This window comes from Protobothrops mucrosquamatus, unplaced genomic scaffold, assembly GCF_001527695.2.
Source record: "Protobothrops mucrosquamatus isolate PMUCROS unplaced genomic scaffold, P.Mucros_1.0 scaffold115, whole genome shotgun sequence".
NCBI classification, from domain to species: Eukaryota; Metazoa; Chordata; class Lepidosauria; order Squamata; family Viperidae; genus Protobothrops; species Protobothrops mucrosquamatus.
The window spans coordinates 1477523-1502319 of NW_015386487.1; the positions used below are offsets into that span (position 1 = coordinate 1477523).

Consider the following 24797-nt stretch of genomic DNA (forward strand, 5'->3'; position numbering starts at 1 on the left):
ACCCGCACGCGGCAGCCCCCCAGCCCGCGGCGACCCCAACCGCCGCTGCCGGGCCGGGCCGGGAAGCGCCACCGACCGCTGTGCGCCATCTTTCCTGTGAGGCGAAGCGCCAGAGAGCGGGGCCGGGCCGCGCCCGGGAACCTGTCTGCCGCACAACCCGCCCCTAGGGGCGCTGCACGCGGGCATTGCCCATCCAGGTTCCCGGGCCCCGCCGGAGCACCGCCCCGCGCCCCGCCTGAGCTAAACGGCGCCGTGGGCGGCCCGGCATAATCGCGGCGCCCATCCAGGGTCCGGGGCCCGCTCGTTGCCGCCCCGCCAGCGGCATGGCGCAAACGCTCGCCCTCGCGGTCGGCAGAAGCAGTCCCGCATGCTCGGCGCGGGGCCTTTGGGAGGGCGGGGCGGCAGCCGGCGGTGGTGGCTTCTGCCGCTGCTGCTGCTATACTGCCCCCTTGCGACGATGCCCGGTAGGCGCGGAGAGGCGGGCGGACCCAGGTCGAGAGCAGATGCGGGTGCCCTCGTTCCCACGTGTGCGCCCACGACCACGACGGGCTGGGGGCGGCTGCGCTCGTCTCCTCCGATAGCCAGCCAACTCCGTCCGGCGTCGTATCGGAGACGCAGCCGCGGGCCAGGGAGCGTTCGGCGCTTCCCGCCAGGGCCTCTCGCTGCCCCCACCGCGGCGATTTGGCCGAAGCCCCCGAGCGGGTCTGCGGCGCCCCTCCCCCGGGAGCGTTGCTGTCCCGGGAGCGGGCCCGAGAGAGAGCTACGCTCGCCCCCGGAGGCGGCCTCGGTCAAGGCGCCGTACCTCCGCCCGTTCCTCCGGCACAGGGCCAGCCCGCTCCTCCGCGAAGTTTCCGCGCCGGGGCCGCCACTGCCCGGCTACAAGGCTGGCTGCGCTCCGGTCCTCCGCAGTTGTTGCTTCCCGGCGGCCGGAGGGAGCTGGCCGCCGCCGCTGCCGTCCTTGCCGGCCCCTCTGGGTGGGCTCGGGGCCTGGCAGCCGGAGTTCAGCGCCCTCCAGGCATCGCGGTGCCTGCTGGGAGGCTGAGCAGCTGTGCTGGAACTCGGCTGCCGCCGGCCAGGGAAACGGCTCGCCGCGCTTCCCTGCCGGCCAACCTGTGCGAAGGTGGGCCGGTGCCCAGGAGGAGGCGGGATTTCTGCTGGGACGGCAGCGAGGGTAGCCCTCCGGCGGGCCTGGAGCTCCCAGCATCCCCGGCCCTCCGATGTGGGGACCTGGAGGGACGAGCCGGGCGCTCTGCGTCTCCTTCCTAGGTTGGCGGCAGATTAACCCCGGCTGTTCTTCCCTGAGCAGCTGGGCGGAGGGGCCCGTCCCGGCAGCATTTTTGGTGGTTACGCGATGGCATTAAGAGGCGGTTACAAGCGGGGCGATTCAGGAAAGAATAAATAAAAGTCTACCCTCTTCCTCCAGGAACAAGGCTGATAAATTCTTCTGACAACATAAAGATATAATTAAGACCCCTGTTAATAAGAAATTGAGTATAATAAAGGTGATACCGTTCCCTCGTGGAATTAAATCTAAAAGCTACCCTTGTTAAGTTAGCAGTCACACTTGTGAAAGCCCCACAATATTAGCAAACCTTACTGAAGTAGTTCTTTTGTGGGCATGGAAAAGTGGTTCAACATGCAATATGTTAGGATTTCACATAATGGACAGATGGACAAATCTTTCCCGCTGTATAAGAGGAAAGGAATATGGACAGTAGGTGCTTTTGGCTGAAAAGACAGATCAGCTTTCTAACTGTTGTCAGCAGCAGTTTACACAGTGGCAAAAAAAGGAAAAAGTCTGCTAACATTTCAAACCCATTAAAGCTAAATCCAATCTTCCTTTTAACACCCAAAACTGTTTCCTATAAAATCTTAGGAGAAAAAGCAGCTTTAATATTCTGCACTTCCTCTGACTCTAGGGAGGGAGATAGGTGAGGAATACTTGAACGGTTTTTGGATGTGGCATTATAACTATATGAGCTCCAGTATGAAGCTCAACTAACCTCTACAAAGTTGAAAATATCTGAACAAATGGTGAAGCTACAATTGAAAACAGAAACTAAGATCATTTTCTGCCATTAAACAGCGATGATGTTATCCATTCAGTCGTATCTGGATCTTGGCAATTCTATGGGCCAAGTCACGTCTTCCAATCTTGCACTACTTGAGTTCTATGCTCTGGCTGGTGTCAGCTTTGAGGGTACATTAAATGCTATCTTTGAGAAAAACAAACAAAAATTATTCTTGACTATTTCTCCTATACAACTGCTACTGAAGATTTAGGGTTAATTCTACCTATTTATCATTTCCTGGTACAACAGGAACCTACTAAGTCTAATCTATCTGTCTCTCTCCTCATTCATTTCTGGCAGCTGTATAATTTCTTCAAGGCATTTATGGAAGGACATAAATACATGGGGAGGGGAAGAATAAGAAAAAAAGGTTTGAAATTATTTGAAAGGACAAATAATTTAATTTGTTTTGAATATTTTTAAATATTATGGTATTGCTGTTTTATTAATGTGCCTGTTCACCGCCCTGAGTCCCGCAAGGGAGAAGGGCGGTATATAAATCAAATAAATTTGAAATAAATTTGAATTTGAAGGTTGGCTGTCAGTTCTGAGGCCATCAGTCTGGGTGACCTTCTCTCAGAAATGTTGCAATCATGGATTCCTCTACCAAGAGGGGTGGAACTAGACGTTGTCCAACCCTTACATTCTATGATTCTGTAACCATCTGGCTCTGCCACAATGTAAACATGACTTGCAGACAGTTTAATCTCAGTGTCATAATTTAATGTTATCAAGACACTACTAGGAATCAAAAGAAGAAACTTCTTCAGACATTATATCCAATCAGGCCACGTTTGCCTACGATTTCACCAATGTAAAACCACATCAGTACTTCAGTAGCCACCAAACCATTCCTCAGAGCTTCCTGAAAGGAAATAAAAAAAATTTTTTTTTTTTAAAAAGATTGTTGCTGTGGTAGCAATTGCCTCACCCATTTCCCAGATAGTTCCAGTGAAATAGAAACAACACCAAGAGGTCTTCTAATACCTTATCACTCAGTCATTATAAGTTACATTTAAATTGTTACGGGATATTTAGATGTTATTCAAATTAATATAGCCACTCTTCCAGAAGACTCATTGATCCCATTATCTCCTCCATGGGATGGAAAACTACCTCATGCTTCAACTTCTGACATCCCTCCCACCCACCAATGCCAAAAAAGTTTCCATTTTCTCTAGCTCTATGAAGAGATTTGCTGGAATTAATTTTAGACACTGCAGGAACAGAGCTAGGGTAGCCTCTCAGGAAATCAGGAGGAGTCTGGAAGCAGCTATTCCCAACAAAGCTTCTATAAGCTACAACTGCTGGCACATGCTTACCTTGACTGTGAGTTGTGCAAAGCGCCCAGTCTGGTAGCTCTTCAGCAATGTTTTCAGGCTCTCAATGGCCTTAGGAATTTCAGCGGGAGTTGGAGGGACCAGCTCAACTTTGGCGTAGTATAAGAAAGTGTCCAGCCGAGGCCTTGAGTAGGTTGCAGCAGCTAGAAGAGAACAAGAGCAAGAGAGATGAAGAGCAAATGGCAAATGGTAAAGCAAACAAAGTATTTCTAGCTCTATGGTGATATTTTGCTTGGCCTTTGTGGTACAATATTTGCAGTATGAGTTTGTCTTTATAGCCAAGTCAGGTGATGAATACAGTATTTGGTTCATAGGGCAGATTCTTCTGGGAGCTTGTAATGTTAAATAGAAAAGCATCCATCAGCTGAAATAGATCACAAAATAATAACAGCATTGCTTGGTTCTATTCTGCTTCATTCTTCTCTAATAGGACTTGTTTTTTCCGGGTAACTATGGAAAACCAACCAGAGGCTGCCAGAAATGCAATCAGAAAAGAAACGTGTTTAAATCTTAAGGGCCATCCTAGGGCACTGAAGGAACTTACTATGGTCTGGCTTAAGTTTTAAGTCTTTTTTAAGAAATTCTGGAGAATGGTAAAAATCTACAGAACTGTAGGACAAATGTTGTTCTGTCATTAAACAGAGATGGAGGGGGGAAGATGGATGATCCAGGAAACTTCAAATCAGTCAGTCTGATGTCAGTGCTTGGAAATATTTTAGAGCAGGGGTGTCAAACTGCTGGCCCATGGGCCGGATGCATCATAGCGAAACTGCACCCACCCCATTGCCGGCAGTGGCAAAAAAGTTGTGATACGTCGCGACACGTCACGTGACGTTGCGAGTTTGAAACCCGTTTTAGAGCATAAAGTGATGAATCTCCAAACAACTGTAAATACAATACAATTGTTAATCAGACTTAATAATGCCAGACTGAATTTATTTCATTTTTAAAAATAACAATGTACATTGTTCAAATGCTCCAGATGTAATTTGATTCCAGCACAGCAATTAACAAGGTACCCTATGGCATTTTAATTAGCCAGCTAATTAACCTTGTCATAACATTTGGTAGTAAAATGCTAGCTTGAAATTCTATTCAAAAAGAGCTCTTAAGTCGTTTCTTGTTAAAATGGAATAAGATATCAAGTAAGGTATAAAAGCCCCCATATTCTTCATTAAGAATGCAGATGGCAAAAAGTTGATCAGACATCAAAAGACAGAAATAAAATTCAAAATGATCTTGATAATTTTATTATGAGCCCATTTCTATAAACTATGAAATGGGAAATTCTATGCTTAAATAAAAATCAAATCCGCAAGTGCTGGATGGCTTGGCTCAACAACATACTCATAAAAAAAGATATTAAATAGTAGATTACAAACGGAATATGAATGGTGTGATATGCCTGCAAAAAAAAGTAAATGCAATCTTTAGGCTGCAACATCAAAGGCATGTGTTACATTACTGGAATTGAGACTTTTACTTTACAATATACTAGTCAATGACTACATGGAATATTGTGACCAATTCTGGACATCATGGTTTAAAAAGCAGAGAAATTAGACTGTACTCAGAGAAGAACAGCAAGGATGATTAGATGCCTATAAAATCCTCTGAGGACTTATGGAAGGAATTAGGATCATTTAGCTTGAGGAAGCAAGAGCAAAGTTTAAATATCTTATACTATGTCAAACAGAGGGAACAAGATCTCTATTATTCGACAGGAAGCATAATAAAGAAAAAAAAAACAGATTCTGACTAAGCATTAAAGGAAAACCTAGTTACACCAGTTAAACCTAGGCATTAATCACTCAGAATAGTGGTGGGCTTCTTGTCACTGGATCTAGAATTCTAGAAGGAATCTTGGAGAGCTTCCAGTCTAACCTCTACATACGGCATAAATCCTAAGACCATCCCTGCCAAACAAGCTGTCCCAACTTTGCTTGAAACACTTCAGTGATGGAGCCTCTTCAATTCCAGGTAGCAGATCGGGCCTCTGAGTAATATTCTTTCTTATTTCAAGTTTGCATATCTCTCTGTGAAGCTTCCAGCTATTGGTTCTTGTCCTGTTCCCAGGCACTATAGAGCATATATCACCGTCTTTCTGAGATAGCCCTTCAAGTATTAGAAGACTGATATCCTGTCTCGCATTAGCCTGGTCTTCTTTAGGCTAAACCAGATCTGGGCATTTTATGGTTCACGGGCCATATCCAGTCTGCGGGTGGTCACAATCCAGCCCAGGGCATTGGTTCTGTTGGAGAGGAAGTTGGCAGTGTCAGGGCATTGGCAGGGAGCAAGTGTGGCATTGGTAGAGGGGGTAGGGCAGCAGTGGTCCTCTACCACACTCCCAGTTTCTTTGAGAAAATTAATTGCCCTCCCTTGGGCTAAACTGACCAAGTACCTTTAAATCCTTTACAAAGGCTCTAGCTTCCAAGCTCCTTACCATGCTTGTTACTCTCCTCCATACTCTCTCTGGTTCCTCAGCATCCTTAATATAGGTAGTCCTGAAGTTAACATCCAAAGTTACACCAGTGCTGAACAAATGCTCAGCAAGGGTACCTGAGGTCATGGCCATTGTAGCACACCCCCCACACAGTCAAGTGACTGAAAGCAGCTTGCTTGCACTTTAGACTGCAGGGGCACTTCAACTTCCCTCCATCTCTGCCCTTTTGGCCCCTGCCCTCCCCGGCTGTCCTTTCCTGTTCACTTGTTTCCACATGCATGGCCCAATTCTTCACAAGGCAGCTGCTGGACATGCAAGGTCTTCTTCCCCAAATTGTACACGTTGGTTTCCTCGCAAGACCTCGAGGAAAAGTCCTTGCAAAGGGCCAAGCCGGGCATGCCTCATCAGCAGGAATAAGGAGACAGCGAATGCAGGGTGATAGTGGTATGTATATATAGATTTGCATGCATACATACATACGTAAGACTGTTTTTTTTTTGCTGGAGAGGCTCCATGCTCACTTCAGCTACGAACCGGGGGCCCGTCTGTGGTGAGCTAGGCATTCCACCTCTCAGCTACTTCTCTGGCGTCAGGCGGCCCTCCTGCCCCCCGCGGGAGTCCCCGTCTCAAAGAGGCGGGCAGGCTCAGCTTTTCCAAGGCTCCGCCGCAGCCCGGCGCTGCACAAAGCAGAACACGGCCCCGGCAAAATAGCTGCCCCTCTTTAGCCGCGTCAGCCGCCGGGCAGCCAAGCTGCGGCCTTGTCCCCGGCCGCTCGGGGGTCAGAGCCGATCGGAGGGCGGGCTGGGGACTGGAAGCGGAGCGTGGCCGGCAGCCCTCCCGCCCCGAGAGTGCCCCCCGCGACCCCTCACCGGAGAGCAGCTGCGGTCCCTTGGCGGAGACGGTCCTGAGCAGCCTCTGCGCGGCCTGCGCCATGGCGGAACCGCGAGGGAGCCGGAAGGAGCGCCGAAGGTCAGAGTGGCTTGCCGCGCGCGAGGATGCCAGGCCACGCCCCTCACTCGCCGCCGGGGCTGTCACGCGCATGCGCTCTCCGGAGGCGGTCTGGAGGCCGGCCGAAGGGAAGGCAGGCTCCGCCCGCGAGGGACGCCGCTGCCCGGCAGAAGCGCAGTCCAGGACTGCCCTCGGCAGCCGGCCGGCGGGTTGGATTTTCCGACCGGGCGGGGAGCTAGCCTGGGCTTCCTCCTCGTCTTGCCGACGCGGCTATGGAAAAACGCCCAAGGAGGGCTTCTCGCCTGCCGCCGAGGCTGGATCGGAGCTGCAGCGCCCTCCTCGTTCTCCCTTCCGAGGCTGAGCAGGCGAGGCCCGCCCGAGGGTCCTCTGGGTAAAAGTACAAGCTGGCTTCCGAGGGCGCCAGGCTGGCTTCCCCGTGGGTTGCACCGCTGACTTTTCTGGGTTTGCATAATAAACGGTTATTAATCTGCACCTCGCAGCTCACGCCGATCCCGCCCGCCTTTCTCCTTTTCGTGAGTTCTTTCTGTGAGTCCAGCCTGAAACCTTAAGGAAGCAGGACCTCGAATCGTCCTGAAAACACATGAATAGGCACTGCGGCCGAAAACAAGTGGACATCCAATACGTTTATTGATCTAAAGGAAGCTAACATACTATGCACACAATGTGTACATCTTTCATGCAGCAGGCACTGTATTAAAGCAGGTAGGAATTACAGGGCACCTGCACAATCATCCGTTCACAGTGTTTCCCCAAAATACAGTTACTGGAAGCAAGAGTGCTAAGGAAGGTTTACGAAAGCTGCTTGATATTATGGCCCACTTTCTCCCATAATTCTACCAACTATTTCTTATCGATATTGGTTGCTCCTGTTTTGGCAGAGCGATCCACAAATCACCAGGCTACAATGGCTTTACACAAGAAAAACTTCTGCCCCAGTTGAGTAAATACAGCTTTTCTTCTTAAACATAAAAGGGAAAGTTCAGCCCAGTATCTGGGGCAACAGTTAAAGAGAAACAAACATGGTGAAGGATTCTTATGAAAACAATATAGCAGGCAAATTAAACTGTCAAGGAAGGAGGTTTCCAGAAGATCTTAAATATAAGGAACCACAGAAAAGTTATGGAGAAAATGAGAAAGAACAGTCAAAACCTGGGTTCACTGAAAGAGGCAGCTGGGGCCACAGCATTCTGGCCAACTCACAGCCCCCCCACCACAACCTCCTTTTGCTTCTTTCTGTCGGCCAGCCATTGCTGGATCCTCTCCTTCAGTTCAGTATTTGGCTTGATCTGGTCCATGGTGAGAGGGCTGCGATTGAAAGGATCTGTCTGATCACTGCAGAAAGAAAGCAGGGAGAGGATGACAGTAAAATCAGACTATTAATTAGTAAACAAGATAATGCCACCAATTTCAGTAGACACATAGGCATCATTACAAATTTGAAAATATATATATTGAAAAAATTAAGTATTTCCCATGCAACAAGGAAAAAAAACTTGCAATCGTCTAGCCAAGGGTAGGGTTGCTTTTAATCTAATCACAGTTCTACAGCTCTTATCAGCTGTTCATACTGACCCAACGTACCTGTCTAACCTCTGTGCAGTGTCTGGTAGCAGTGGGAATCTGCTTACTACAGAATATTTTATTATTTTATTTTATTTTGTTTATTTATTTTGCTGCCTATCTCTTCGTGGGGTTACTCTGGGCAGCTTAAATCAGTAAAATGCAAAATTACAAAAAATATAAATATAACAATAGTAAAAATGAAAATAAAGAAGTACAGCAATATGAATAAAAGATGGTGGGGAGGAAACCGGATGCATGGTGGGGAGGGTTGCTACTAATCTAATAGCCACTTCCAGTGTGGTCCTCCCCCTTTCTTGGGTCTCCAGGCTCTTACGGAAGGACAGGAGGGTGGAAGCAGACCTCACCCAACCTTGGGGGACAGGATGTTCTAAAGGGCTGGCACTATGACAGAAAAGGCTCTTCTCCTGAACCCCACCTGCTAGAGTTCCTTGACTGACAGGATCTGTGGCAGGCCTCTTCTGCCACACGAGTGGGGTAGGCCTGTCCTAACAGGATGAGACAGACCATCAAGTAACCTGGGTCCATGCCATGGAGGGCTTTAAAGATCATAACCAACACCTTGAATTAGGATTTGAGTGACTGAGTGCAGAAAGTCCTGATCCAGAAACGCTGTAGCTGATGCACAAACCGAAGCTGTGCAAAGCCTTTCCTAGCCCACCAGCTGCTCTTTGAGCAGGAGTTGCAAGTCCAGAAGAACCCCTAAATTGCGAACTAGATCTGAACAGGGTAGTACAACCCTGCCCAGATCTTGAAGCTCCATGCACCCAAGCCACTCAGTCTTGCCAAGGTTAGGTAATGGCCTGTTGTACCCCATCCAGGCCTCTACAGTCTCCTGGCTCTGTGAGAGGGTAGCGACAACATCACCTGGGTCATCAGGTGAGCAAATGTCAAGTTGAGTATTACCAGCATACTAATGATACTTCAACCCATGGTTTTAATTTAATTTAATTTAACACTAACTTATATGCCGCCCTTCTCCCCACGGGACTCAGGGCGGCTCACAGCATATTAAAACAACACAAAAACATTTCCCCTATAAAAGCCAATTAAAACCAAATATTTATAGCTGTGACATTATTAAAATCTTTAAAAATTTTCCCTATTTAAAATTCACCCTAGGTCAGTCCCGCTTGCTGAAAAAGCCATNTCTCGGAGATATCCAGGTCCTATGCCATGGAGCGCTTTAAAGGTGGTAACTAACACCTTAAAGCGTACCCGGAAGGCCACTGGCAACCAGTGCAGCTCGCGCAGCAGCGGTGTTACATGGGAGCGACGCGTCGCTCCCAACACCGCCCGCGCGGCCGCATTCTGGACCAGCTGAAGCCTCCGGATGCTCCTCATAGGGATGGATGATCTCACCCAGCAGCTTCATGCAGACGTTAAACAGGAGTGGGCAGAGAAGTGAGCCCCATGGCACGCCAAAAAAGAAGAGCTGGGACTGGATCCCTCACTCCCTATCAACACCAATTGGGAACAGATTTGGAGAAAGGAGTCAAGCGAATGCAGAACTGTACTGTCAAGCCCCAACTCTCACAGCCGGCCCAAAAGGATATCATGGTTGATATACCATGTCTGATATACCAATCAGTAGGGGGATGAGAAAGGGGAACTAACCAGTGGATGCAGGGACAAATATGGGAGTCAACACCACTGGCATCCTGCAAGGAGGTGAGTGGCAGTGTCTGAATCTGACATGTTCCCTCTTCCCTAGAAGGAAATTAGGCAGAATTCCATTTTCTCCTGCCTGTCTTCTAAATACCTCAAGAGGTGCCTAGCGATTGTTGCCCTGTCCACTGTGACTCGAGAAGAAGGCAGCAGCACTGGGTCTGTCATTAAGGTGCTCATGATGGGATCCAGAAATTCATCACAGGCATCAGCGTATGTCTCCTCTTCCTGCTGCTGACGATCTGCTAGAGACTGAAGAAACAATTCCAGGAATCAGTTCCTGCTGAGCTGCCCTGCAGAGTTAAATTCCTATTGACAAACTGAAGACAAACGCCGGAATCTATAGGAACTACCATTGCTAAAAAAATGTGGCCAGTGATTTCTAGGCATCTCCTTTGCCCTGGAAACTGAAACAGGGCAGAGGTAGGAGCCCAAACACAGCCCTTGATTGGCTTTTTGATTCCATGGAAGCACAACTAATACAGAGTTGTTTTCTGGTGTCTCGCTGAAACTTAGAGGTTTGACTGCATTCATACCACACTACAATAAATTCAGTTCTCAGCTACAGAGAGGAATGTAAGTCCTGATCAACTCTATTTTTCACCTGTCTCATTAGACTTTTAAACATCCTGCAGCCATTATAAGAGCACTGAAATTCAAAGTTCTCCCCCTTGGAGATTAAAGCCAAATGTTGTTCAAGATGCACTGAAGATTTTCAACATATAATACAGTGAGGAACCTGTCCTTAGAGAGAGACAGACTTTTGAGAATATTGACAGCTTTCCCATCTCACCTTAATTTGTTCTGCCAGGTTGCTAAATGCTACAATCATGTTGCCAGGCTTATTAATTTTCTTCAAGACTCGGATCGTCTGAGCAAAAAGAGTTGGGGAATATGATCGCCCATCCTTAGGCACTGTGGCACAAAAGTTCGCTTCATCACTGAAAGAGAGAAGAGGGCTAAAAGTGGACGCTGAGGCCCCATGCAAGCAAGCCTCTTTTCCATTTGGCACTCTCGGTCATTTCAGCTTTCCTATACTGATTCCTTTCTTCAACTTCCATAGTCTTTTATTAGGTGAGACCAAAGCCCCGTTCAGACTTGTCCCATTTGCAATATATTGGTAAGTGGAGCATGATGGGAAATAGCTCTAGCCTATTTGCACTGTAATTTCTCCTGTTCAGAAGGCAACTCTTTTCTGCAAGATCTCTTTGTGGTAAGCATCTTTCTAGTCCCTGAGGTACAACTGTAAATCTTTCTTATAGGGGACTTCACCCAAATTTGATCTGTCTGAACAGACAGTACAGCTCCATAGCTATTCCCTTCAGGGTTCACCTTATCTTTCACCAGCACTTGGACGAAACAAATTTGACTGCCCTCCCTCTTAGTAAATATATAGAATATTTGAGTCTACATGATACCTTTGTCTAGATTAGTTTAAACTGATTCAGCTGAGCCCAGCCATTGTATTGGCATGTTATGTATATCAGTTATCAGGTTAAACTATAAGATGATTTGCTTGGGCATATCAAGTTATGTGAACACAGCTTTTGCGTTTGGTTAATCTCATTTATGCATGAGCCAGCAAGAACGACATTCATAGGAGACCATCCTAGTCAAAGTTCCATAGTTTCCTGAGTAGGGTATATGAGCACAAAACCTGGTCCACTACAAATTCTTGACATAGGACAGGAAGCCCATGCCTCCATCCTGGGGATTGCAGCCAAGATTCAGAACATTCCCTTGGACTGGTACACACAAGACCACAGCAGAAGACTCGGTCAAGGGCACAGTACAGCCCCATTTCTCTTGCATTTGCAGTTAGATCTGACGGAGATGATTACTACATGGAAAAGCAATAAAAGTTCACAAACACCACCTAGCCATTATGTCCCTTTTTTCAAGAATCCTTTCTGCGCAATGTACTATCTTCAGGTTTATAGAACGTGAGTCCCAAGCCTCCTTCACTCCTTTATTCCAGAGGAGAACATGACATGAAGGAGGGTGGTGGTGGTGTCGTCTCCTGTTCTTCCTCACTGGCAGTATTTGGGGGATTGGTATGAACTACTGGTATTCAAAAACAATGAGATATTCTCCAATGGTTGTCCACTGGCTTTGAGGAGTTAAATCCTTAAGTCTGATTGGGTCATCTGAGGAGGACCTCGTGTGGGTTTCTGGCTGCTCTTCCATAAGAAACATTTCAACATCCATTAAAACTCTGGATGCATAAGGCAAAGCCCTCTAATCCTCTTCCCAAGAAGCACTCCAACGGATCTTTCCTTTCCAGCATGCAACTTACCCCAGGTTTAGATATATCGTACAAATGTCAGAAACCAGTTGTTGGGGCTTGAAGTCAAATTCACTGAAGTCCTTGACCTTCAAGGCCCCCATTTTGGGGCCTACCAGGTGTTGGAGGAAGTAGTTGAGCATGGAGATAATGCGTTCCGCCAGGAAAGGGTGCACAAAGAGAGACTTGATCTCTGCAATGAAAAGGAGGCTCCATCAGCAGTTCTGCTCCCTTCAGCGTTCCAGGCCAGGAAGAACACAGGGCCTTTACCTGAGGTCAGGAAGGCCAAGGTCCCAATGGTCTCATTGGACATGATGTTGTGGAAGCGAGCCAACTGCCCAAACATCTGCAGGCTGGCTTCCTTCTCACGCCGCACTTCTGCAGACAGGCTGTCCCACTCGCCCCGGTCCTTCTCTATTTGCTGGATCTTGATCTTGCTCAGGTACTGCAGAGAAATTTGAAATGGGCATCAGGCAAGAAAAAGGATCTGTTCTTGGATGCCAAAATCACATTCACTGCTCATGCAGCCATCTTCAGAAGTTCCTTTCACCCTGGAGATTTACAGATTTATTCAGGGTAGATTACAACATCTTAACCACTACATTAAAACATTCCACACAACACACAGAAATGGGGGAACCGGAACTGGATCAATCGAAGTGTGGTGCAGAAAGTTCAGGGGGTGGGAAATGGAGGTCTCATGGCAACCCCTTCCTGTAGACTTGGAGCAGAGAGAATGAACCTTACAAAGGTGGAGAACTGGAGGTACAAAAGCCAAGTCCAAAGACTCCCCAGACCTGAACCTCTCAGAAAAATTATCTCGACAGTAGCAGCTCGGTGACTGAAGACTTCCTCTCCTCTCCTCAGCTGGTGAAGTCTGAGTAATTTCCCTGGAGACGGCTACATACTTTCTCCCCTTCTCAACTGGCCAAAATTGGCAACCCTTTAAAGAATCATTCTTTAAGGAACAGTCTTACAGTTTGGGGTCACAGTATTTACCCACTTTCTACGTCCACCCCTCAAATAATGATTTACCTGTATTGCTTCATCCAACAAGAAAATGGCATCATTCATAAGCAGGTTAAGAAAGCGCAAGAAGAGAGGGGGGGCCATTGCTTCAAGGTTCTCGGAGGCATCGTCAGCCAGTGCCTGCACAGGGCAAAGAGATGGAGAGCAGGGGGGCTGTTTTCATCCAAACCTCTATTCTTCTTCCAGCCCTTATAATTTGCAAACCTCAGGTCCTTACCTTTATGCTTGCCCGGTATGAGTCAGTGCCCCACATATACCGGAGGATAGGGTACATGGGTCTACGATAATTAAACTTCTGCTCAAATTGATGGGGATCTCCTGCACAGGAGAAGGCCCGTAATGAATGCAGGATCCCGAGATACTGGAGAACTGATAAAGGCCTCTGAGACTCCTTCTTTTGTATAAACTGCATGCCCCAAAAACACACAGGATGGAGAGTGGAGGATCAGCTCTTCCTTCCCTCCAGCCCCAAAAAGCAGTAGGGGAAGAGGCAGCTTGGACCAGAGTGGAATATAAATCTCAAGACTTGGAAGAAAAAGCTAGCCCTTTTCATCTCTTTCTGCCAGATCAGTACCATTACCAAAATTAGCAAATCTGGTTTCAGATCCAGCAAAGCGGATTCACCAGGATTCATGGCACTTCATTCAAGGGACTGCACTATGCAGCAGGAACTGAGGGAATGAGACCCCCTCCCACCCTCCCCCCTTACCTGTAAATTCAATGTCCACAAAAACCTTAATTAGTGCCTCAGCAAGGTAGGCAGCATGTTGGTAGGAGCAGAAGATTCTCTTGCGATGAAAGACACTTGAGACAAGAGGCGTCTGTGCCTGATCCAGGTGGGGCATCACAGCCTCCAGTACTTCAGCCAGTTTGGCTCTCAAATGTGGGTTCTTCATTCTGCCAGGAGGAGTGGGCAGAAATCTCCAAATCTACACTTTTCCCAAAATTCTATCAAAACTTCTGCCACCCCCTCCTCCTGCTGAATTCTTCTGCTGACAGCGAGGGACTCATGTATCCTCCCAATAGACAGGTTGCTCACAATAGCTCATTACTCCAGGAGAACAACTTCTTTCCATCCCACCTCAATGCTTCTACAATTCCTGTTACACCACTACATTCTTACATCTGTGGGCCAAGGTTTTCAAGGAACTGAGCAGTCAAAACTAAGCTAACCAAATTTATTTGCTTGAAGACTCAAGAAAAATTTGAATCTGCACTCAATCTAAAAACAGCTGAGTTTACTGGGGTCAAATTTTTCCTTCTAAAGACTAGGCTGCTGTTCACTGGCAAACAGGATGCTTGACTACAGAGTGGGCCTGATTCACATCTCTCCAGGCTTCAGAAGCAGCTTTTACCTGTCCACATCCCCTGTGAAGATGGTCACAAAATGAAGCACATGCTCCAGGGAGTCAGCTGAAGGTTCTAGGAGATCATCAGCAAAGCGGCGCAGGAAAATGAAGAAATCACCTAAGTTGTCAGCAAAGAATTCTGCAAATGCAAAAAAACAAGTGAACTCTTGCTAAGAATGTATGGCTACCAGGCCCATGCTTGCTCCTTCCCGGTGAGGGCAGGCATTTGAGGGCAAAGCAGCAGTTGTTTCCTGCAGCTACCAAGATGAGCTCAGACAAATCTCCTTGGAAGCAGGAGAAGGTTTATGATATTAACATCTCAGAGGAAACCAAGCCAAAAATAATTGTAAAGGGCCCAGAGTCCCTCTGTTGAGTTAGGTGTTAGAAATATTTTTCCTTTTGGGAATTTTAGCTAGGAGCATTTGTCTTGAAATATATATTTGCTTCTCCATTCTATTAACAAAAGGATGGTGTTACAAATCAGCCAGGCGTGAGCCAACACCAAAAGACTATAGGATCCTGTTAAGTGCCTTGGGCATGGCAAAATATCAGGACCATCCTGGCACTGCCCAAAACCACTTCTAGAGGATAAATCTCTTGCCAGTCACCTGGAACATAGGCCAGCGCACTGTTCTTCACTTCTGGCAGAGGGAAGGTCAAGTCCATCAGCTCAGTCCCTTGGTTTCCAATGGCCAGCTGGACCAGGAGAACAGCCATGGACACCTGCAGATTGAGGCAGTTCTTCAACATCTGAGGCTCTGTCATGGCTGCTTTAGTGGAAAGGTAGATGGTCATGAGACGCTCAAACTGCTCCCGGAGATTGTCAGCTGAGGGGCTGGAGCTCTGCTGAGCTTCCCGCCATGCCACCTGCAGTCGATGAAGGCTTTGGTTGAGTTTGATCATCTGGTCATGCAACCTGTGCAAGAAACAGACAGAGATACTAAAAATTAGAAGTGGCAATACCACCAGAAAAGCACAAAGTGGCCACAAGAAATTGGGAGGCTATAATGGAAAAGGGGAAACAGAGGAGGCCAGCAATGAGTGTTGAGGTTGGTTGGGGCAAGAGCTGGCATACAAGGATTTGCTGCATGTTCTCTGGAGAGCTGCTTTCCTTGAAGGACCCATAGCAAAAAAAGTTTGAAGAAATCATAATTCACTTTAATTTCCACCCATTCATATCCTCCAGTAGACCAAGAAAACATTCTTTCCCACATGCAAATATCAACTGATGTATAATGAATGTGGCCTTTAGTTAGTCCTTGCTTAATGACCGGTAAAAATCCCACGGACTCGAAGTTATTTAGGAATAGGAATAGAAATATTCTTTATTGGCCAAGTGTGACTGGACACGTAAAGAATTTGTCTCTGGTACGTAAGCTGTCAGTGTACATACAAACAACAAAGTGGTAAGTCATAGATCATAAATTGTACAATCATAAAACTATCTTTGTGCCTAGTTGTTTTAGCATGCAATGCCCTGTAGCAGCATTCTGAGGGGAGGAGTTGAAACTGTTTATGTCCAGGATGTGAGGGGTCTGTAGATATTTTCATAGCCCTCTTTCTGGCTTGTGCAGTATACAGGTCTTCAACAGAAGGCAGGCTGGTTGCAATTGTTTTCTCTGCAGGCCTAATTATCTGTTGGTCTGTACCTGTCCTGTTTGGTTGCTGTGCCAAACCAGGCAGTTATGAAAGTACAAATGACAGACTTAATAATTCCTCTGTAGAACTATATAGCAGCTCCTTGGGCAATCTGAGCTTTCTGAGTTGGCGCAGGAAGAACATTCCTTGTTGTGCCCTTTTAATGATGGTTGTAATGTTAGGTGACCATTTCAAGTCCTGGGAAGGTCTCTATTGTTTATACTGTGTTGACTAATATTGTAAGAGGTGGTAGACTAGGAGAACTTCTAAAATCTATAGCATCTCTACAGTTTTAAGCATGTTCAGCTCCAGATTGTTTTGGCTGTACCAGAGGGCCTGTTGTTCCACCTCCTGTCTGTATGCAGACTCATCATCGTCTTGAATGAGACCAATAGCTGTTGTATCATCTGCAAACTTTGGTACTTTAACAGAGGAATCCTTTGAGATATAGTCATTGGTATAGAGAGAAAAGAGTGAAGGAAAGAGCACACAGCCCTGGGGGGCACGTGTGCTAACTGAATATTTGATATGATTTTCCCTAGCTTCACCTGCTGCTTCCTATCTGTTAGAAAGCTTATAATCCACTTACAAGTGTGGTCAGGCACAGCTAGCTGAAAGGTCTTTGGTGTTCTCTGAGCTTATTTTCTTGCAGACGTTTCATTACCCAAACTAGGTAACATCATCAGTGCGCTGATGATGTTACCTAGTTTGGGTAATGAAATGTCTGCTAGAAAACAAGCAAGCCCAGAGAGCACCAAGGACCCCTCATTTCAACCCCAAGCTAGAAATATTCTCCTTTATTAGTACAGCTAGCTGACTCAGTTTTTAAAGAAAGGTTTCTGGAATGATGGTACTGAATGCCGAGCTGAAGTCTACAAAAAGGGCCCTTGCATAGGTCTTTAGGGATTCAAGAAGTTAAGATGTAGTGCAATATTGACAACATCATCTACCGATCTATTTGTGCGGTAGGCAAATTGCAAGAGGTTTAGCAGTGAATCCATGATGACTTACGATCCATCCTTGAAGCTAAAACTACTGCACGTCTCTCCCCCCCATCATGTAACTGCATTTTGGGTGCCTGGCAGCAAGCTCACATTTACAAACACTTGCAGTGTTCCATAATCACATAATCATGACTTGCTATGTCTTTTGCCATTTTCTGGCAGAAAATGATAAAATGTCCATTGGATATGAACCAAGTGGTTTAAACAACTTCATGATTTGTTTAATGACGTGACTTACTTTATAATGGTCGTAAAAACAATCATAAAAATGAGTCATGTCACATGATCCACAATGACAATGACTTATAACCAAAATTTCGGGCCCAAATGTGGTTGTTAGGCAAGGACTATACCTGTATTTGGGTGCTACTATGTCAGCAGAAGCCCCAGTGTCCTACTAAAAGATCACTGACATTTATTAAGATTTTGAGCTACATTCTGCTTGATGTGGAAAAGTCTTCCCAAGGCCTTCAGTGTTTCCACCAGGGAGTCTCCTGTGTACCTGTGAAATCCTAAGTGGAGGGTGTACTGCGTCAATACCAAGTTCTCGGTCACCAGGTTATAGCTGTCAGCAAACTGTGGTTCCTGCTCAGTTACAGCTGGGATCAAAGAAGTTTCTCGTTCCAAACCTTAAAGGAAATGAAGAGTACATCAATACTGATCAGAGAAAGCTCTAGCCAAAGGAAGCCATTTCTCACAGCATCTTTCCTACCCTTGTCAGCAATGCCCGTCTCTCTTGCTATTGGGAGGGTGGGGGAGGGAGAGGGTGGCTCACCTTTCATGTGAACATTCTTCACCCTCTGCTCCTCCTCATTCAGTTCCTTCACAGCACAATAAGTGGGGTCAAATGTCAGAAGCCTGGGAGATCGGGGCTTACAGAAGGGCTGACAGAGCCTGAGGAGAGCAGCTCCCAAGTTCAGGAAGAAGGCATCTGAGGCATACATCTGGAAGAAGATCTCTGGCATCTGGTTGGCCCAAATTTTGGTGCGCCCAGCATTGGCATGAAGACAGTTTCCAAGCCAGGCCAGGATCTTATGCTTCGTTTGTGGGGAGAGCTGCAGCAAGTTCTTCAGCATTTGGTGGATCTTCTCGTGGAATTCAGCCACGAACTGTAGTGAAGAGCGTTGACTGAGGTTAACTGAGGTTAACAAACATCAGCGTACCTGCACAGACTCACTGGAACCGGGGTCATCTGAGACGTGTGTGGGTAGTCCTCGACTTACAACAGTTCATTTAGTGACCATTCAAGGTTACCACGGCACTGAAAAAAGGGACTTATGGCTGTTTTTCACACTTGCGACCATCGCAATTTCCCCAGGCTCACAAAATTCCAACGCTTGGCAACCAGCTCGTTTTTATGACGGTTGCAGTGTCCCAGGGTCATGTGACTCCCTTTTGTGACCTTCTGACAAGCAAATTCAATGGGAAAACCAGATTCACTTAACAACCAGGTTACTAACTTAACAACTGAGTGATTAATTTAACAATTGTGGCACCAAAGGTCACAAAATGGGGCAAAACTCACTAACAACTGACTTGATTAGCAACAGAAATGTTGGGCTCCATCATGGATGTCAGTTGAGGACTACCTATACACTTCCACCAAGTCATTCCTCAGCTCCCTTCCCGAGTTCTGGCATTTTCACCTTTTACTACACTTTCTGGATTTTAATTATCTCCCCCCAACAGCCCCAGTGATTCCAATAGAAGGCAGTCAGCATCATATTCAAAGGTGTTGATAGCCACAGATCTGCCTGATCATACCAAGAGCAATTGCACCTAGACCTATATACCACTCTTTCTAAGTGGCTTACAGAGTCAGCATATTGCCCTCAACAATCTGGGTCCGACCTCGGAAGGATGGAAGGCTGAATCAACCTTGAGCCAGTGAGATCGAACTGCCGAACTGGTGGCAGCCGGCAGTCAGCATAATCAGCCTGCAATACTGCATTCTAACCACTGTACCACACGACTCTGATCATACTTGGATAGTATGCATAAAAAGACAGTATAAAAAAGAGTGCTTGTCATCAGCAGCCATTTTGCTGCCTCTCAATGTACAAAACAGGAATGGAACAGAAATATACACCTGGTGGATGTTGGATTCTTGCACCTTGATCTCTTGAGGACTGGATCGAGAGGGGTTCAGAAAGTAGCCATGGCTTTCCACCACACCAGGTGTCTTCAGAAGACATGAGATGTTCAAGATGGTTCCCAACAGTGTCTTCTGGTAAAGCTGTCCATTGGCTGGATCTTTTGGCTGAATGTACTCAACAAAAACCTAAACAAACAGAAATAGAGCCAAATATGCTTTTTTTCAAAAGGCAACTGGACTTTTTTGGTTTTTCCTTTGAAAACATTTCAACATTTCACCACGCCCACCCTCCTACCCAGAGTGAGGTAGAGAAAAGTGACCTTTCTCCCAGGTGAAAGGTTAAAGGCAGCAGGAGGTTCTGGCCATCTGGGGGTGAATGAGGACTCACTTTGGCAATATCCTTTTGCTTGGTGAAATACAGGAGTATATCCAGATAAGAGTACAACAGGATCTGGCAAAGGTGTAGCTCCCGTATTCGTCCTAAGAGGATGTCGAAGACAGGGACCATAACCTCCTCAAAAGTCCTCACTTCCTCATCCATCGTGAGGCTCTTGATGACCTCCTCCAGGAACTCTGTTATGTCTTCAAAGTCTATGGGGGAGAGAAAGGATGAGTATTTAAAAAAAAGATATAACTGGAAAGTTGCCATGAGCTGGATCCCATTAACTTATCCTGGGGTATCAGCCTTTGCCAACTCACGAGCTCCTCTTAATGATTCCAGCATCAAGTCCACTAACTGCTCATAGACATTCTGGTTGACATAGATCTCTGGTGTTAGGAAGAGTGTGTGAGTGTTGGATATAGTCAGATTTCTGCAACGCACTGCAAAAGGCAACAAGTTCTCTGGCACCTTGGTGATCTAGAAGAACAGAGAGAACAGCTGACTTCTAGCCCATTCAGTCCAGGCCACAAGCTGCTTGGGTGTGATATGGGTGCTTGACCCACCTCCTCCTTTGCCCTCCGGAAACAAGCAAAGAGGTATCGCAGGATGTGTTTCTCTCCTGCATCTCTGTCTGCTGGGAGGTTCTGTATGCCAGTTGAAGTCATGTGGATCAAGTGATTTCCTGGTTCCGGAAGCAGTAGCCGGGTAAAAAGAGCCTGGGGAAACATATCGATCCAGAATATAATTGCTCCCTCCCAACATTTGGAGAAAAAGCCTAGATCTCATTCACATCCATTTGTTTACAGAGTGACATTATGCATAAACAGCCAGGTCTTTCACATGCTTCTCCAAATCTACCTGATTATCACAAATAAGAAATAGACTGCCCATAGAACTCAATTGTTTCATATAAGATGAAACGGCCTTGTTCAAGGAAAAGTACTATAAAGCAAATCAAACAAGTGTCACAACAAATGTGCAATTAAAGGCCTCTAGGCACATGGTATCCTGGCTTGGGGAAGCATCTTTTCCTGGCCATAGGCAAAGGGAACAATTGGCCAGACGACCAAGATTAGCCTTCTCCAGCAAGCCTCCAATCTGGTGAAGACCCATTAGATGCTTGCATGCAGAGACCTGTTCTACATTTTCCATGTCCAGCCAGTCCTGATCCTCAAGGTCTGCAGCCATTTCCTCCAGGTAGACACACCGTGCAGGAATGCCATTTCCACTCTTCAGATTGGGGTCACCTACGGGCGGGGAGGGGGACGAATCAGCAAAGCAGCAATAGGGGAATCCCCAAGACACTCTATGTTCAGAACCATTTCTCCCTCTCCATCAACAACTTTTATGTATTTTGGCTTCTTGTCTTGGCAGATGTTAAAACAAGTCCTTCCTCAAGATATTGCTGTCACATGTCTTGAACTACAACTCCCAGACTTCCCAACGCATACGAGAGGGCACCAAATAGAGGCTGGCATAGTTTTGTAGCCTAAAGGAAAGCAGTCTCTAGGACCAGTGAAATGACACAGCAAAGCACAAATCTAAAAAAAAACAATAAAGGAACCCTTCCAAGCCATGCCCTACAGTATAACAGTCAACTGGAGCAGGAGAATTGCAGCGTGGTTGCAAGAAATACCACCAGGTCAATGTTTGGAATTTTCAGGCTGAGTAAAGTTTGTTACACCTGCAATATACTGGCCAGCCAATAAAGATATAGAAAACCACATTTGGCCTTGCATCCAATGGAAGCTCCCCTTAACTGCTTGTACAATGGAGGACAATATTTCCATCCTCCATACATATGGTTTTTGCCAGGAGAATGTTTGTTTACATGGCTTTTGGCAAACAGATTTTGTTGCCTTTGGGGTGTCTTAAGTCAGCAGATGCTGTGTGAGATCAACAACTGTTCTCCAAGAGAGGAGTCTGAATTTGTATTCATGGATCAAAAACTGGACCATGCTGGGTCTGCCACCTGGTGGCTCCCCTCCACCTTAATATAACCCAGTCTGAATTCTGGCAATGTATGCCTCCAAACTCACTGTTATCCAATGTTATCAGGAAGATTCTCTGGATCATGTGGTTGATGTTGAGCTGCTCGCACAGCTCCTGCTGGGAGCGAAAGGAGCGACTGATCTCAGCCACAGAGTAGTCGCAATCATCCAGACTCTCAGACACACTGTTGTCAGAATCATCTTGGCTGGCAGAGGTTTCCTCTACTAGAAAAGCAGAGCTAGTCAATAAGCAGTGTACCTGGTCCCCAATTGGCCCACCCACCATCTGAGCAGTCTCTCGAAGGCCTGTGCCTCTCTCGTCTAGGCTATCACAGCACCAGAAGCCTACCTAGTAAGTGCACTTTTTTTACATAACAAGTTTTAGATCATAAAAACACAGTTGTTGAAAAAAATGCAGCCTGTACACAAGACTTTAGTCTCCTGGGAATCCCAGAATGACTTCTGAAAAACAAGAGCCAGAGAGGCCACCTAAACAGCTGTCCCAACCATTATGTCTTTTATTGATTTGCCATCTGAGAATATGGAATTAAACTAGTAAAAACTTAGCTCTCGAGATTTGAATACTTGCCAGGTAATGCTAGTCTAATTCATGTCTTTAATATCAATCAATGATAAAGTCCGCTAAATGTTTGCACTTCTTTTTCAATTCTGTTGCTGACTGTCCACATTGTCCTAAAATTGGGCTAAATTTTCAGCTAAATTGTCTAATTTTGGACAGAGGTTGAGCAGGTTGAGCAGTGACTGAACAGGAAAGGGGTTGGTTGTTTTTTTTTACAAATTTTATTAGATGTACATTTTAAAAACAAAAATGGACATGCTTCAACTTTCCTGGCTTCAACAGTGCTATTAGAACAGGAAAGGGGTTTTGGATAAACAAACAATGGATGGCTTTCGTGGTAACCCCGTTATACAAATATCGAACTACACTTGAAGATGCAGAAAATAAAGCAAAGAAAAGGGTGAAACAAAAGAGGATGTGCAAATATTTCTTTGCGCGTCTCGAGCGCGCGGCATAGGTTTCGAGAGAGGCGGTCGGGGCGGCCGATCCGGGCACTCTAACGGGGCCTACGCGAGTCCCCCGCCGCCCGCCCACTCCCGGGGGACGGGGGTTCTCCAGCCCGCTCCCCTTCCAGCCGCCCCGCCTCCTCGCTCACCCGCGGGTGGCGTCGGCGTCTGCTTCTGGATCTCGGCGAAGTGCCGGGCGTCGGCGACGGAGCTGAAGAGGGCGGCGAAGGGGTTCCGGGAAATGCTGTTATTGTTCTCGTGGTCGGTCATTTCCCCGCCGGGCGAGCTCCATGGAGAGCCGCGACCCAGACGACGAGCGAGGGCCCGCAGCCCCGGGCGCTCTGGTACAGGACGGGGGCGAGCAGCAGCGGCAGAAGGAGGAAGGAGAGGCCGCGACACCTTTCAGCGACGAGCTTGGCAACGCGCGACGCCCGCAGGCCGCATCCAGCGTCATCAGAAGGCGCCGGAAGCGCGCCGTGGCGACAGAGCGAGCGACCATAGAGCCGCATCGCGGCTAGAGGGAGCTGCCGGCGCCACCTTCGCTCTACGGAGGCGTCCCGGTCACAGGCCGGGGGAGACGCTTCTCCGCCCCTGCGGCCGGGACAGTGACTGTAGTGCTAGCCGGTAGCGAGAAAGACGCTGCCTCCCGCAATGCCTCTCCGGGCAGCTGCCCGAGGACGGCTCCGAGAGAGTCGCCGAGGCGTGCGGAATATTCTGGGGACACGAGGGATCCCGCCGGCTCCTGTGTTCCCCGAGCGCAGATCCCAGATGTGCTCTCAAATAAAAGGTTTCCCGGCGCCCCGGTCGAGAGGCTCCAGTTTGGAGGTCGGCCGGAGCCCGGGGCGGCTCTTCCAGCTCGAGCTTTACGGTCAGACGATACGGCTGACCTTAGTAACTAACATGTATGGACTTTAGCTCCCAGAATTCCTCGGCCAGTATGGCAGGCTGGGGGACTCTGGGAGTTGAAGTCCACAGATCTTAAACTCGCTGGTCTACATCAGGGGTTTCAAACTTGGCCCTTTTATGACTTCAACTCCCAGAATTCCTCAGCCAGCGTGCATGGCTGAGGAATTCTGGGAGTTAAAGTCCACAAATCATAAAGGGGCCAAGTTTGAAGACCCCTGGTCTAGATCGATAGTTGGAGGCTGACCTGTGGTGCACCAGCAGTAGCTGAGGAGTGGCCCAGCTGGGCCAAACCGCCGGTTTGGGTTGGGTCTAACTGTCCTGCCCATCAGGCTTGGCCAAAAGGGAGGAGTTCCCCCCCCCATGGCTTGTTCGTGGGATGCCTTAGTGGAGAACTGCTGCTGGGGCAGGGGGCTCTATTTGACATTCAATTCTGCAAAGGGAGAAGGAAGTCAGCTTCATTTTTTCAGCAGAGCGGTTTCCCTGTGGCATGTCTTCCGTCCTTTCATTTCCTTATGCATAAATGCGCACACACAGAATGGTAGAACCCCCACCCACAGACTTCCTGTTGCAGACTGCCTGCAAAAATCTTCCCTATATCTTCTTGCCCAGTCTTTTTTTTTTAACTTGGCAGAAGACTGTCACCTGCTGCCTGTGCTGACGAACGGGGAACGACATATCTGGCTCCTCTATCGACAAGCATGGGAGGCCAGGAACAGTTGCTGTGTGCAGCTGTCCTTGCCCTGTTCTTCCAAGGTAGGACTAAATCCAAGGCAGGCAGTTTGAAAGGGTGGTAGCTTGTAGACTCAGGGCTGGGAATGGAGGGGGGAGAGGTAGGCAGGCTGCAAAAAAAGAAAGAGAGGGATGTTCTTGGTGAGGAGGCATGAGGACCAGAGTGCCAGTTCATTACCATGTGTTACACTCAGCTGTGTTTCTGATTCAACGCATCTGCTCACTCCCCCCCCATCTGAAAGCAGCAGACCCACCTCCTCTCCACACCTGACTTGGGGCTTGAGGCAGTCA

The 24797-nt window shown here is 47.4% G+C and overlaps 3 protein-coding genes across 4 annotated transcripts in view; all 3 read right to left on the reverse strand.

Annotated features, from left to right (window-relative positions):
- The window catches only part of KMT2A (lysine methyltransferase 2A), a 35826-nt gene extending 35737 nt beyond the window's left edge, over window positions 1–89 (reverse strand). The window contains exon 1 of the mRNA XM_015812892.1: window positions 3–89. Coding sequence (XP_015668378.1) covers window positions 3–89 — 87 coding nt within the window. The remainder of the gene's footprint in view (window positions 1–2) is intronic.
- A 2684-nt stretch (window positions 90–2773) lies between these two features.
- ATP5MG (ATP synthase membrane subunit g) lies at window positions 2774–6864 on the reverse strand. Its single transcript, XM_015812917.1, has 3 exons — window positions 6725–6864; window positions 3395–3555; window positions 2774–2937 (listed from the first exon to the last, which is right to left on the reverse strand). The coding sequence occupies exons 1-3, from the start codon at window positions 6786–6788 to the stop codon at window positions 2839–2841; spliced, it is 324 nt and encodes a 107-aa protein (XP_015668403.1). The 5' UTR covers window positions 6789–6864; the 3' UTR covers window positions 2774–2838.
- A 568-nt stretch (window positions 6865–7432) lies between these two features.
- UBE4A (ubiquitination factor E4A) lies at window positions 7433–23252 on the reverse strand. Of its 2 annotated transcripts, none has more exons than XM_015812919.1 (19): window positions 23021–23252; window positions 21894–22067; window positions 20989–21101; window positions 20418–20570; window positions 20172–20331; window positions 19861–20063; window positions 19467–19658; window positions 18153–18486; window positions 17880–18006; window positions 15344–15651; window positions 14742–14874; window positions 14096–14283; window positions 13604–13704; window positions 13393–13506; window positions 12628–12802; window positions 12370–12550; window positions 10867–11014; window positions 10168–10325; window positions 7433–8156 (listed from the first exon to the last, which is right to left on the reverse strand). In XM_015812919.1, the coding sequence occupies exons 1-19, from the start codon at window positions 23139–23141 to the stop codon at window positions 8021–8023; spliced, it is 3219 nt and encodes a 1072-aa protein (XP_015668405.1). In that variant the 5' UTR covers window positions 23142–23252; the 3' UTR covers window positions 7433–8020. The 2 variants fall into 2 exon arrangements, with proteins under 2 accessions (XP_015668405.1, XP_015668404.1); XM_015812918.1 differs by having other exon boundaries at window positions 21894–22070.
- Between the last annotated feature and the right edge of the window lie 1545 nt (window positions 23253–24797).